Here is a 14280-nt window from a genome sequence, read left to right on the forward strand (position 1 = left end):
TGACAGCTGGTTCCTTCTTTATCTGGTAATCATTCAATCATCCAATCATGATAGGGTCAAAACCATATCTGGAAAACCAGGTCTGGAAGCCCGTCTGATTCCTTCACATACATTTCCCCTTTCATCCTTTAGTGACTTTACAAGGGAAAAAATCTCATTTCTTTTATGAACAAGTTCTTTAGGAGAACTTTTAATAATACAAACTGAGCCTGCTATTTTCTAGGAGTTTTTTTTTTTTATCCCCCAAAGGGATTTATTTCCAGGGAGTAGGACTGGCAGAGAGAAGTCCCTTGAAGAGTTGACAAAACAACACCCCGCCGTTAGACAGACAATTACTCAGGTCTCTAGTTGGTACAAACTCTGGGGGTCAGAGCCGGGAACAGACCACGGGAGGGGGCAAAATGCCTTCCTAACTCCTCTCAGCAAAGCAAGGCTGAAAGGAGAAGAGGAGAAGAATGCAGCCATGGGTTGAGATCTCTTTACATTCCACCAGCCTTGGAGTTTAGTGACAATTCCTATGGGATTTAGCACTTGACTGTTTGCCAAACGTGGGTGTGAGAGTTGTGAGACTTCTTTCTTCCCTTGAATTTTTGTTTTAAGATGAAGAAAGTTGTACAGAGCTTGCTAACCCAGTTTGATCCCCCAAACTAGAAATTGTACACAGAATTTCTAAGTTTGTATATAAACTGTTCAAACTTGGAATTTTATCAGCACTGTAGACAAACTCAAGGTATTGCCATGGCCGTGGCTTCTCTGTCACTCCACACCTGACTGTGGAAAAGTGAAGGCTTGAACACCCACCTCTGGCAGCCTGGGCTCAAGGACTGCTGGAGACGGGGACCTAAGACAGCAGCCTCATCCAGGTGTCAGCCTCATGTTGACATGTTGGCAATGACATGCCCCTCCTATGTGCCCCTTCATGCTTCAGCACAACAACGAATTGAGGGTTTTACCTGTTTTATTTCAGAAATGGGTCAAGTTTAAGAGAGACTTTGATAATTTCAAGACTCAATGTATTCCCTGGGAAATGAAGATCAAGGGCATTGAAAGTGAGTATTTTGACGTCACTGTTTTTTAGGTGGTTTTCTGAAAGGTTTTCCAAGAGTTTGGATGGTTTCCTTGGACTTCTTGGACTTCTGATTAGATTATTGCATTGTTTCTGTTGTATTAGAAAAATAAGAATGGGTTTTGAACTAGTCAGACCGAGATTTAATTCTACTTCTTTGCTTTCTGATTATAGGAGCTTAGGCAAGTAGGTTCATGCCATAGAGCCTCAGGTCATTGGTCTAGGAAAGAAAATGGAGATGAGGATGTTGTTCCACAGACTGATGTGAAAATTGAACCCATCACACACCATAAAGTGCTCAATAGTGTCAATTTCCTCTTTCTGCAACACCAAAACCCACCGTCTTCTCTCTCTCTAGGTCACTTTGGGTCTTCAGTGGCATCATATTTCATCTTTCTCCGATGGATGTATGGAGTTAACCTTGTCCTTTTTGGCTTAATATTTGGACTAGTCATAATCCCAGAGGTAAGAAAAGAACTTCTATTAATATATCTTTAGATAGCGTGTCATGACGACCTTCTTCAATTACATCAACCAAATACTTTCTGTTTTACAAAGAACCAGTCATTTATTTTAAATTCTATACTCACATCAATTGCCCAGACTGTTCAGGATAAAGAATAGGACCAAAATATTTCTGTTTCTGAATTAAGAGGTGAAAAAGTATATGTCCTGCTCTGAGAAGGAAGGTATTTCACCCAGTATATGAATAGAGACCTGTGCGTTTGTGTTTTCTCCACTCACACCAATGTCATTGTTTCACTACCCCAGGTACTGATGGGCATGCCCTATGGAAGTATTCCCAGGAAGACAGTGCCTCGGGCTGAGCAGGAAAAAGCCATGGACTTTTCTGTCCTTTGGGATTTTGAGGTACTATTGCCAACATGCCAACGCTCTTTCACTTTGTGCTTGTGAAGCCTAAAGATTGTGTGGATTTGTGAAATAGTGCATTTAATTATTGAAAAACCAGTGCTTTAACAAATAGGATCTCAGCACTAGGCTAGATGAGCTCCATGTCTCTCAACAGTCCTCCCAGGTCTCCTTCATGGGCTCCTCCCACCAGCCACACCCCATGAGGCCACCACTCCCCTCTTTCTGCCCGTTCTCTGCAAGGTGATCTTGCAGTGTGGTTTTCTCTCCCTGTTCCACATTAAGACCCCGGGTCTATCCTTACTGCAGGTTTTCCCCTAGTTTCACATGACATCTTCAGCTGAATGTCCAAACTGTTCCTCAAATTCAATACCTATCCAGCCAAAACCCATGTCTCTCTTTCCCATCTCCTTAATGGAACCACCATTCATCCATCATCCAAGTTTGAAGTCTGAACGTCATCCTACACTTCTTCCTCTTCCTCACCAGCCCCCCATCCAATCCATTGCTAAAGCTGTGCCTACCTACTAAATATTTCTTGAATCTTTTGTAAACTCAATTAAGAACACTGGATTTTATTCCACTGGGGAATGGGAATCAATGAATATCCAAGGAGGAAGAAAGTCTGAATATCTGGGCTGAATAAGAAAAAGCCATGGACTTTTTCCTCCTTTGGAATTTCAAGGTACTATTGCCAACATGCCAAGACACTTCCGTTTTGTAATTGTAAGGCCTAAAGATCACATGGATATGTGTGAAATAGTGGATTTAATTATTGGAAAACCAGTGTTTTAATCAAATAGGATTCCAGCACTAGAAAAAATTCTTTTCTCTACCCCTCTTATCATCTCTCTTACTCTTTGAGTAATGTCCTCCCTTTACCAGGACTACTATCAAGAATCTTCTACCTCGCCTCCCTGCCATGGCCTGGCTGCTAAAATCTCCATTCCCTCTGCTACCAGAAGGATCTTTCTGAAATGTAAATCTCAGTCTGAACAAGAGCAAGACCCCATCTCTACAAAAAATAGAAAAATTAGCAGGGCGTGGTGGTGCACACCTGTAGTCCCAGCTACTTGGGAGGCTGAGGCAGTAGGATTGTTTAAGCCCAGGAGTCTGAGGTTGCTGTGAGCTAGGCTGACGCCACGGCACTCTACCCTGGGCAACAGAGTGAGACTCTGTCTCAAAAAAAAACAAAAACAAACAAACAAAAAAAAAAAACCAATAACCCCTTGCTGTCATTTACAAAGATGTGTAAAAAGTGCTAAAAAATCTACATTAATATTACACCTAAATAATCACACCTAAAAAGTGTACTAATTACACTTACACCTAAAGCCAATTACACCTAAAAACCAAAAATAAAACAAAACAATATTTGAAGCTGGGGTTAGACTGTGAGCCTTATTGCGGATAATTTTCTTTAGAAGTTTTGAAGTATTGAGAAAGCTCACAGACTCCCATCTGCTTCTGGAGTGTTAAATATGACCCTGGGGATGGGAACAATCATTTGGGGACAATCACACACAGGCACACTCATGAACAACCATGCACACCCATTATCCCTAATTTTGTCCCAAGTGTTAACAACACTCTCCTCTCCCTCCTGTAGCTCCATGCTCTGTGTGTAATGGGGAAATGAAGAGATTGAACAAGGGAAAGAGGGAGAGACATGGGGGGACCCTGGAGCCCTGGGGACAAGGGATTAAGGGAAGAACAAGAGCATCCAGAACTCTTCCTTCTTCCCCTTCAACTACAGTTAAAACTTGGAAAAAGAAACCCCTGGTAGAATGGAAGGGTCTGAAGGCCACCTGCTTTGCACTCACAAACCCAGGGCATTTGGCTTTGCCGTCCCGCAGGGCTACGTCAAGTATTCTGCTCTCTTCTACGGCTACTACAACAACCAGAGGACCATTGGGTGGCTGCGGTACAGGCTGCCCATGGCCTACTTTATGGTGGGGGTCAGCGTGTTTGGCTACAGCCTGGTGATTGTCATTAGATCGTAAGTATGACTGTCTCATCTACAGGCTTTGACTTCTTTTTCACAAAAACAACTCACTCCTCTGGCTTCTCTATGCCTACTTACCTTCTTGCGGGGCATTTAGAGAGAAAGCAAGGAAACAAATACACAAAGCAAATGCGGATTGTAATGTGTGGTATAAAAGAACGTAGGATGTTCTAGGACATGAGGCAGAAACTCCTTTAGATGAGGCCGAGAGCTGTCAGCAATGCTGAAAGTCTGGGGAGCAGCATTTGAGACAAAGGAAGAGAATGATGTGCAAAGGCCCTGAGGCAGCAAATATCCTAGTGTGTTCCCCAAACTGTCATAAAGCCAATGTGGTTTGGGGGGCAGCATGGCACCTGGGAAGGTAAGGCCAGAGGTTTGTAAGGCCTTTGTCTGCTTTTCTTCTGAGCTCAGCTTCCCCAGAAAAACTCTTTTGCTCCTCCATAACTCTAGCTTGTGCGTTAGAACTGAGCCTGGCATTTATAAAGATATAAACAATAAACTTATACTAAGTAACTGTATGTGGCTGTGAATAACCATGGCAGCCTCTCTGCCCCCAGCTTGTCTCTGTGATCAGAAGTGGCCTTTTAATTTGTCTGCACCTTTTAATTCATATTCTTGGGGAAAAAAATTGCCCAACCCATAAATTGCCTTCTTCAGAGTCAGTGGACCCATCAGCTGTGGCTGGGGCTGTTGGGGAAGGAAGGCACAGTCCCCTGCACAAACCTGACCACCAGGGCCTGCCTGCCCTTCAACAGGGACATTCGGGGTCACTTCTCCCAGAAGACTGTAGGAGCTGTGTCTCCGGGAGAGGGGTGCAGCCCTCCTAAAGCCTAGTTAGAACCCCTGAAAGGGCAACAGGGAAGCCTGGCTTGGCTTTCTATGTCATCATCTCAGGAGAAAAGCTACCGTTCACAAGACCCCGCTCGGCACTCAACAGTGACCACTAGGTGATATTCAGCTGCCCAGCTCTATCAAGCAAAAGGGAGAAACAAAGAGATGGGCTGGGTTTTATTCTTAGCCCTTATGTTGTTACTTTTTCCCTGCTATCATCCCAGATAAGCACAGGGATATGGAATGTTTCCATGATGAACCAAAAAAGCTAACTAAGCCCTGTGGCACAGCAAATCCAAAAGCCCAAACCATAAGACAGAGTTAGAGAGGCACACAAACCACACACGCACCCCCGTAATACCTGGTAGACCCCTGCTTGGGATTCCCACAGGGCCAGGCTCCGGGAGCACAGGTTGAGGACACAGAGGATGGGGTAGGAAGGTCCAAGGCACTTTTATCTGAGCTTGCTTAAGAAAAGGATGTGAGCATTACTTGACTGTCGTAACCAGTGCCTCAGGGTTTCTTGGGTTTTATATCAGAAAAAAAAATATTCTATCCAAGAAAGTAGATGACTTAGAAGGGGATATTCCTCTTTGAGAAGAGTCCCCATAGTCTATGGCCATACTACCCTGAACACACCCAATCTCATCTGATCTCGGAAGCTAAGCAGGGTCGGGCCTGGTTAGTACTTGGATGGGAGAAGAATCCCCGCAAAGAATTCCCAAACTGCATTTGCAGATGAGTCTAGCCATAGGAAATCAGGTGTGAGGGTAGAAAACATGGTCAAGTGTCCTGCATCTTACAGGCTCTTTGGTGCCCAGATGACACCATATGTGCTTCAGGGGACTCTGAATTTGGGGGAAAAGGTGCCCTGATTATCCTCAAAGCTATCTTGGCTCAAGTCCCTGCCTGGCTCATTCGCTCCTTAGATGTCAGCTATTTGTTCATCTGCCACTCATGCCCAAGACTGGCTCAGGCCAAGGTTTCCTGGGGGTGACGCAGCAGAAACAGGGCAGGCTTCACAACAGTGGCGTGTGCCCTACAGGATGGCCAACAATACCGAGGGGAGCACAAGCGACGGGGAGAGCGATAACTTCACGTTCAGCTTCAAGATGTTCACCAGCTGGGACTACCTGATTGGGAATTCAGAGACGGCTGACAGCAAATACGCCGCCATCACCACCAGCTTCAAGGTAGTCACCCCAGAGCAGTTCCCACTTCTGGGGAGCTCCGGGTCCCTCCGGTCATTGGGAGATTTCTCCCAGCTGCAGCATAGGAAATAAAATCCCCAAATAATTTGTGGCAAGAGCTTTCCCGGAAGCACAAGCCCAGCTCTCAAGCCCTCAAGAAAGCAAGCTGCTGGCTGGCGCTCACCATTCTTAATGTGGCAGAGAATCTGGATGCCGAGATCTGCTCCTGCCTGTTTCCCGTGGAACAGCTTTCTGCTGGAGGAAGTGGAAGGATTTCTTGGGGTAGCATTTCTCAACCTTTTCTGCATGCTAGAATCACCTAAGGAGCTTTAAATATCTCCTAAGTCCCGCCTACAGAGATTCTGATGTAGTTGGTCGGGGCTGGGGTCCTGACATTGGTTTTTGCTTTGTTTTGTATTGTTCTGTTTGAGACAGGATCTTGCTCCATCACCTGGAGTGCAGTGGTAACTATCATAGCTCGCTGCAACCTTGAACTCCTGGGCTCAAGCGATCCTCCTGGCTCACCCTCCCAAGTAGCTGGGACTACAGGTGTGTGCCACTATCCCCAGCTAATTATCTTATTTTTTATAGAGATGAAGTCTCACTATGTTGCCCAGGCTGGTCTTGAACTGCTGAGCTCAAGCAATCTTCCCGCCTCAGCCTCCCAAAATGCTGGGATTATAGGCACGAGCCACTGTACCCGGCCCTGACATTTGTTTTTTAAAAGCTCCCCAAGTGATTAGAGCACCCAGAAAGAGTTGAGAATCCTGGTTTGGGGATATAAGAATAAAGAAACCAACCCTGTGTTTCTCACAATCCACAACAATTACAGCTAAGTATGTCATTCGTTTGTTCACAAGAGAGACTTGCGGTGGCCTACAGAACTATAGTCCATATAAAATCACCATCCAGATGGATAAAGGATCCACATGGATAAAGGCCCAAGTTGTGACGTGAAAGCACTGCACATTACATTTTCTCTCCCAGGACTGTAAAAACCATCGCACGTTCTTTTTTTTTGAGACAGAGTCTTACTCTGTTACCCGGACTAGAGTGCCCTGGCGTCACCCTAGCTCACAGCAACCTCAAACTCCTGGGCTCAAGCAATCCTTCTGCCTCAGCCTCCCGTGTAGCTGGGACCACAAGCATGTGCCACCATGCCTGGCTAATTTTTTCTATATATATATTTTTTAGCTGTCCATATAATTTCTTTCTATTTTTAGTAGAGACAGGGTCTCACTCTTGCTCAGGGTGGTCTTGAACTCCTGAGCTCAAACAATCCGCCCGCCTCGGCCTCCCAGAGTGCTAGGATTACAGGCATGAACCACCGCGCCCGGCCCGTTCCACATTCTTGATGGTCCATTATTCCTCCTATGTGATCAGTCAGACTTTTTTCCCCCCAGGACCTAGCGGAGGTCAGATCTACATGGCAACTGTGCTTGGCTGTCTTCTCTTTGTCCCTCTCCCCTCCCCAGCCCTTCCTCTTGCAGATGGCAGGGACCCCATCAGGCAAAGGGCTTGGGCTCAGGAACTCACTGCATGGGTTTCATGAGCCCTCGAGTCCTGTGGGGTTGGCAGTGGGTGGGACGGGGGGCTGTCTCCTCTCCTTCTCACAGCGATGGAGGGCTTATGGCCACCTGCATCCAAGGGCAGGGTAGGGGCAGGTGGGGGCTTTGACTCTTCCTCTAGACCTATCAGAAAGAGACGAAGATCACTGCCTGTGAAGCACTTTGAATATCTGAGAAGCAGAAAGACTTCTTTGAGTCTATTGAAAACAGACATCATAAATGCACTTACATAACAGGGCAGACATGAGAATTATGAGTTAAGACTTTGGTGTCTAGGAGACCTCATTTTTCATTCTGGCTCTATCACTTATTACCTGTGTCTTTATAGTTATTGATGCAGGGCACAAGGTTAATCATCAAAAATCAATTGTGTTTTTGTCTACTAGCAGAAAAAATTAGAAAATACTTTTTAAATTCTATTTACAATAGTATGAAAAAAACGTGAAATTCCTAGGAATAAATTTAATCTAAGACCAAATCTATTACACCAAGAAGTAGAAAATATTGCTAAAAGAAATTAAGAAACCCTAAATAAATGGAGAGGTAGGCCATGCTTATGGATTAGAACAGGGATTGGCAAACCATGGCCCAAGGGCCAAAGCCAGCCTGCTGCCTACTTTAGTAAATACAATTTTATTGAAACAAAGCCATGCCCATTTATTTACATATTGTCTGTGGTTGCTTTCCGGCTACAATGGCATAGTTGAGCAGTTATAAGACAGACCATATGGCCTGCAAAGCCAAAAATATTTACTATCCTGCTTTTTATAGAACAAGTTTGCCAACCTCTAGATTAGAAGACTCACGATTGTTAAGATTCAATTGGAATCTATTTGATCTGTAGATTTAAAACAATCCCAATCAGACAGTTACTGAAATCTCTCAGGGCCTTGGTATCTGTAATGTGGGTAATAATACTAACTACTCTATAGGTTAGTTGTTGGGATTAAGGAGAATAATGCATGGAAAGTGTTTACTACCACGTCTGGCACATGGTGAGTATTCAATAAATCTAAGTTTTTCTTATTATGTGTACCAAAATAGCAGTAACAACAAAATGTATTTTCTCAAAGAAAACAACATTCTCCATAGGGCACAGTGCATTCTATCACCCCCTGTATTACTTCATTTATGGAAATATAGAGTAGCGGTCCCAGAGGCCACCAGCAGTGGTTCCTGTTGGTTTCTGGTCTAACGTTACTCACATCTCGTTTTCACACGTTAAGGAATCAATAGTGGATGAACAGGAGAGTAACAAAGAGGAAAATGTGCATCTGACAAGATTCCTTCGTGTCCTGGCCAACTTCCTCATCATCTGCTGCTTGTGTGGCAGTGGGTACCTCATTTATTTTGTGGTGAAGCGATCCCAGGAGTTCTCCAAAAAGCAGAATGTCAGCTGGTATGAAAGGAATGAGGTAAGCAGGACGTCTCTGAAGAGGTCAAGTCCAAGGGCAAATGCTGCAATCACTGGTTCCTCTTCCACTCGGCCGAGTCATCAAAGTCTGGGTTAGAAGACTTGCTTTCAAATGTGAAATTATATTCCTTTCCAGTCACGTAGCATAAACACCTGGAACTAAGAGTCGCCTGTTATTAGGCGGTGGGGGCTGGCTCCCAGAACTAGATAAAACTGCATTTTAATTAGCATGTCCATCAATGGGAGGGCCAATTGTCCAATACCGATGACTAGAAAGGTGACTCTCTTGCAAGGACACTAATTCCATCAGATCTTGTGGCTGTTAGTAGTTTGTTCCCACCCATTTGTATTTTAGGATTCATGAGGACACCACATCACCCAGTTTTGTTGTCTGTGGGTTTTTGGTTTTGTTATTTAATTGTTTTGTCCCATTTTCACATTGGAATTCAGGGAGATTCAAAAATCATTTTGTGGCTACCATTCTCTTCCCAGATCTCCAAGTTATCATTTTTAATATGAAGTTACATTCACCATTAAGACCATCATCTTCTCTTAGGATAAAGTCCTCAGTGGCTTCCCCTGACTTACACCCCAGTCACTCTTCTCTAAGCTGGGGCTGCACTGGCCTCTGTCCTACTGAAATGCCTTTTCCCTCATACCCCCAGCTCACTTCAGTAATTTCAGGTCTGAGCTTAAATATCACATCCTTATTGCTATTAAATGCTTTATGTACTTACCATTTGTAACATTTTCCACCTTCATGATGATTAACTAGTTATGTAATTATCTACCTCTACCCAAGCCCTTTTTGGCAAGTGTATGTATCTTTTTTTATTCTTTGTTACATCTTCAGAATTTGGCACAGTGATTCACATATAGTAGATGCTCAATAAATAAGAGATGGAGGAATGACGAAGGAGAAAACTATTCACTGAATACCCACAGTGGGCTTGGCACTGCCTATGCATTATTTTCTTCATGCTTCGTAGCATACTGGAAGACAGACATCATTGTTCCCAGTTGTTGCAGGAAGTATCTGAGGCCCAGAAAGGTGAAGACACACAGCTTGGTAGTAATGGAGTCAGGATGAGGACCCAGTCTCTGTGTGGCTCTCAGTATCTCTGATGCCTTATTTTTAATTGCGTGAACTTGCTTCCAACCAACTCTAGATCAGTGCAGCCAGATGTCAACTCACGTATTCCCAATTTGGAGGTCCCAACGTCACTCCTCACCTGGCCAGAATGGGTTTGGGATATGGGAACAACAAGGACCCTGGGGCACCTCTGCAGGATGGGAGAATCAGGGAATAGAGTCAGAGGGGGAATCCCTTCCATGAAGCGCTCTCTGGGTCACTAGGCTGTGCGAGGCATATGGAAGATGCCCAGGATAGAATCTGCCCTTAAGGGGAGGATCTGCAGTGTCCTTAGGATGCAGGCTCGACAAGAATCAGCCAAAGCACAAACAACCAGGCAGGAATGATGTGATCGAATAAGATCTTTTGGGTCACAGATGGAAATGTCCATGAGCGCTGGAGAGGCAGTGGAATTCTGTGGCAAAGGCAGCGATTAGGCTGAGCATTGGACAAACATAAAGAAGGGTAGCGATGGGTGTGGGGCAGGGATGGCTGCTCAGGTGAGAACTGCATGAGCAGGTATGGAAGTGAGAAGATGACAAGAAGCCAAGTCAAGGGTCAATGTGTGAAAGAGTGGGAGACTCAGAACCAGCCCAGAAGAGTTGGCCAACTTGCAATTTGGTCAATAGTTCAGGGATTTACTTTCCACTGGGTGGGCAGTTTTAGTTGCAGAAAGACATCCTATGGTGGTCAGATTCAGTTATATAGGAAAGGATTCTCCCAAAATAGGAGCCAAAGTGGATTGCTTGGTGCTTTAACCAGGCTGTGGGCTAGTAGACTTACATACATTATCTCCTCTGACTCTCACAACAAGGACTGTCATCACTCTTTACACATGAGGAAACAAGAAGCTCAGAGAAGCTGTGTAACTTTTCCTAAGTTGCAAAGACAGCAAGTCATAGAGCCGGAGCTTAGACCCAGGGAGTTGACTCCAAATGCAACCCTCTCAACCAGGCTCCTCCTGGTCTGAGTTCCCTCCTGTGGTCTGCGCTTCCTGTCTTCCATGCTCTTGAGATGAGGGCTACCACGCTGACTCCCACCTAGGACGTAACTTCTACAGAACACAAAGCACTGCCCCATGTGTTAAATGATTTGCTCCACAAAGAAAGTTTGCTGTTTTTATCAATCCTAATAGCAACAATCATGACGGCAAGCAGTCACATGGGCAGTTATGACGTGCAGAGGGCACATGCTGACTGCTCAGGGCATGTTGATGCCTTAGCCAGGGTCACACAGCAAGTTGTGCAGACCCCAGGGCATCTTCAGGGGCAGAGGGTGGGGCGACAGGGAGGTGCAGATGGATGGCCATGGGGTGCAGAGATGGCGACCAAGCCCGTAATATTAATGATATAAGTAACCCAGGATTTCCTGATTCCTCAGGTAGAGATTGTGATGTCCCTGCTTGGGATGTTTTGTCCCCCTCTGTTTGAAACCATCGCAGCTCTGGAGAATTACCACCCACGCATTGGACTGAAGTGGCAGCTGGGACGAATCTTTGCACTCTTCCTGGGGAACCTCTACACGTTCCTCTTGGCCCTGATGGATGACGTCCACCTCAAGGTAAAAAATGCAGACTCCCTCTAATCCCTGGGACCCACTGTATTTCTCCCCCCGTTTTTTTTGAGACAGAGTCTCATTCTGTCACCCCGACCAGAGTGCAGTGGCATCATCACAGTTCACTGTAACCTCAAACTCCTGGACTTAAGCAATCCTCCTGCCTCAGCCTCCTGAGTAGCTGGGACTACAGGAACGTGCCACCAAGCCGAGCTAATTTTTCTATTTTTTTGTAGAGATGGGGTCTCGCTGTTGTTCAGGCTGGTCTCCAACTCCTGAGCTCAGACAATCCTCCCGCCTCGGCCTCCCAGAGTGCTAGGATTACAGGCGTGAGCCACTGCACCCGACCTCCTTTTTTGATACAATAATTTCATTACACATAATTCATATGAATGAAATAAATGTTTGAAGTTCAGAAAAGCAAAATGAAGAAAAGATATTCCCAGAATCTATGACCCAAAGGCAAACATTTTTAACATTTTGCTGCAGTTCTTGACTGTCTGTTTCCTAGGTTGCATTTTTTCACATCATGTACATGTCATTTGGTACCCTTAATATTTTATCTGCAGACTTTTCCACATTGTTGCGTAGCTGCTATGAATGATTAACAGCCAAGTAATTGTCCACTAGGCGAGAGGTCCTGGTTGACATAACTGTTCCTCAGTGCTCACACCAGACAGTTGTGGAGCACACACTATGTCGGGCTCTGGGGTACAGCAGAGAGCAAGACACAGTTCTGTTCCAAGAGTGTTCACACTAGTCGGGGAGACAGACTTATTCGCTCCAGTACACTGTGCGCTGTGCTTCAGCGGGGGCAAGCCCAGGGCAGCACGGCACTGCATCGGAAGAGCTCCAGATCCCACCCTGGGGAAATCTTAGCAGACATTGGAAAAAGCAGAGGGAACAGCTGGTGCCCCCAGGGAACTGCAGGATGGCTGCATGGAGGGGAAGAAGTGAAAAATTAGGCTGGGGGAGGGATGACGCTCCTCTTCCCTACCCCTCCCTCCTTATTCCTGAGCTGCAGGAACTTTTTCCTCAGACTAACAGGAAACTGAGTGTGGAAGTGCTGGGATCTGGCCCTTCCCTCCCTCATCTCTGGCTTCCCTTCTACCCCAGGAGACTGCTCTACCCTTCTGAGCCTCACTTTTCCCCCACATTTCTCCCTCCTTCTCCCCACATTTGACCAGTTGGCTAATCCTCCCCGAGGTTACTGCTTCCAGGAAGTCTTCTGGGGCCCCCATTGTCCAAGGTGGGTGTTCCTCCTTCCCCAGAGAAAATTTCCCACAACTCCTATCACTCTGCTCTATAATCATGCGTTCTTCGCTGTCATTTACTAGACTGTGATCTTGCCGTGGGAAGCCCCATCTCTCTGGGTCACCCCGGAATCACCCCTGCCTTAGATGCCCAGGATAGACCCAGAATAAATTATTCTCAAAACAAGGATGAATGAGTGGGTGGATGGATGGATGGATGGATGGATGCTAACTTAGAAAAGAAGATAACTTCATGGGAAAGACTCAAGGACTTCAGTCAATTCCCTGCCCACAGCCCTGACCTCCTGTATAGATGGAAAGTTTGTGGAGGGAATTTCTGGAAAGATTCTGTCCAGGGGTAGGGCGGAGGCTAGATGGTAGAGTGGTGGCATGTGCCAGCCTGTGGAAAGAGTCGGACCATCCCTGGCTCCTTCCAATCCCGCATCTCCACCTTCTGTTCTAGCTTTCTAAAGAAGAGAAAATAAAGAACATTACTCACTGGACTCTGCTTAACTATTACAACTCCTCGGGTTGGAATGAGAGTGTCCCCCGGCCACCCCTGCACCCTGCAGATGTGCCCCGAGGCTCTTGCTGGGAGACAGCCGTGGGCATTGTGAGTAGTTACGTTCTTTGAAAAGGTGACCCCTGTTCTCAGTTCTTTGTTTTGCCTTTCTTGACGTTCCCATTGGAGGAGTAACCCTGGAAAGTCATCAGCTGTCCATCCGGCAAACATTTCTTAATCATCTTAGAGGGTACAAAATGAATAAAGCAGACTCTGCGCCCCATAGGACCTCCAGATCTCTTCAGTGTCGTAAAGGTTGTGATGGTGTCTGGTAGGCAGTTTCAGTTTTTCAAAAAAAAAAAAATAGCAAATTATAAAATTATATATAGTCTACAACAGCAAAGAAAGCTTTATTCTTTTGTTTTTGGCCCTTCTGCTATGTTTCTCTGTGCAAAACCTATTTTATTTTCTTTATATACCAAGAAAAAAAATCCAATTTGCAGGAGGTGAAGAAAGCCAGCCATTGTCCCCAGTGACTGATGGTCACATTCAGTCTCAGTGGGGACAGCTGGCACTTCAGAGCAGGAGCAGGGAGCGAGGGGTGAGCCTTCAGATCCTAGTGATGATAACTGCGTGGCACTGGGCAAGGCCAATGCCAACATACCAGGCAATTTACACACGATCACTAAGTTTCCCAGTAACCCTGCAAGACTGATATCATTATCAGCTTCAGGGGGTTCAGAGATTATTCCAAAGCCACACAATTAGTAATTTGTAGGGCTGGAACCTAAATTGAGCATGTTCCAGAGCCTGGGGTCTTTTCTCCACAACACCCTTCTGCCACAAGGACTCAGAGGGTCACAGAGACGAAGTCAGGTGGGTGGGGGAGAGTTTG

General features: G+C 45.6%; 1 protein-coding gene across 1 annotated transcript in view; it reads left to right on the forward strand.

The window, feature by feature from the left end:
* The window catches only part of TMC2 (transmembrane channel like 2), a 52912-nt gene that overhangs the window by 22175 nt on the left and 16457 nt on the right, over nt 1-14280 (forward strand). Inside the window, exons 6-13 of the mRNA XM_045528433.1 lie at nt 968-1049; nt 1425-1531; nt 1838-1936; nt 3793-3935; nt 5818-5965; nt 8757-8945; nt 11457-11636; nt 13347-13496. Of these exons, the coding sequence (XP_045384389.1) occupies nt 968-1049; nt 1425-1531; nt 1838-1936; nt 3793-3935; nt 5818-5965; nt 8757-8945; nt 11457-11636; nt 13347-13496 (1098 nt within the window). The remainder of the gene's footprint in view (nt 1-967; nt 1050-1424; nt 1532-1837; nt 1937-3792; nt 3936-5817; nt 5966-8756; nt 8946-11456; nt 11637-13346; nt 13497-14280) is intronic.

Source organism: Lemur catta, chromosome 17 (genome assembly GCF_020740605.2).
Source record: "Lemur catta isolate mLemCat1 chromosome 17, mLemCat1.pri, whole genome shotgun sequence".
Classification (NCBI taxonomy): domain Eukaryota; kingdom Metazoa; phylum Chordata; class Mammalia; order Primates; family Lemuridae; genus Lemur; species Lemur catta.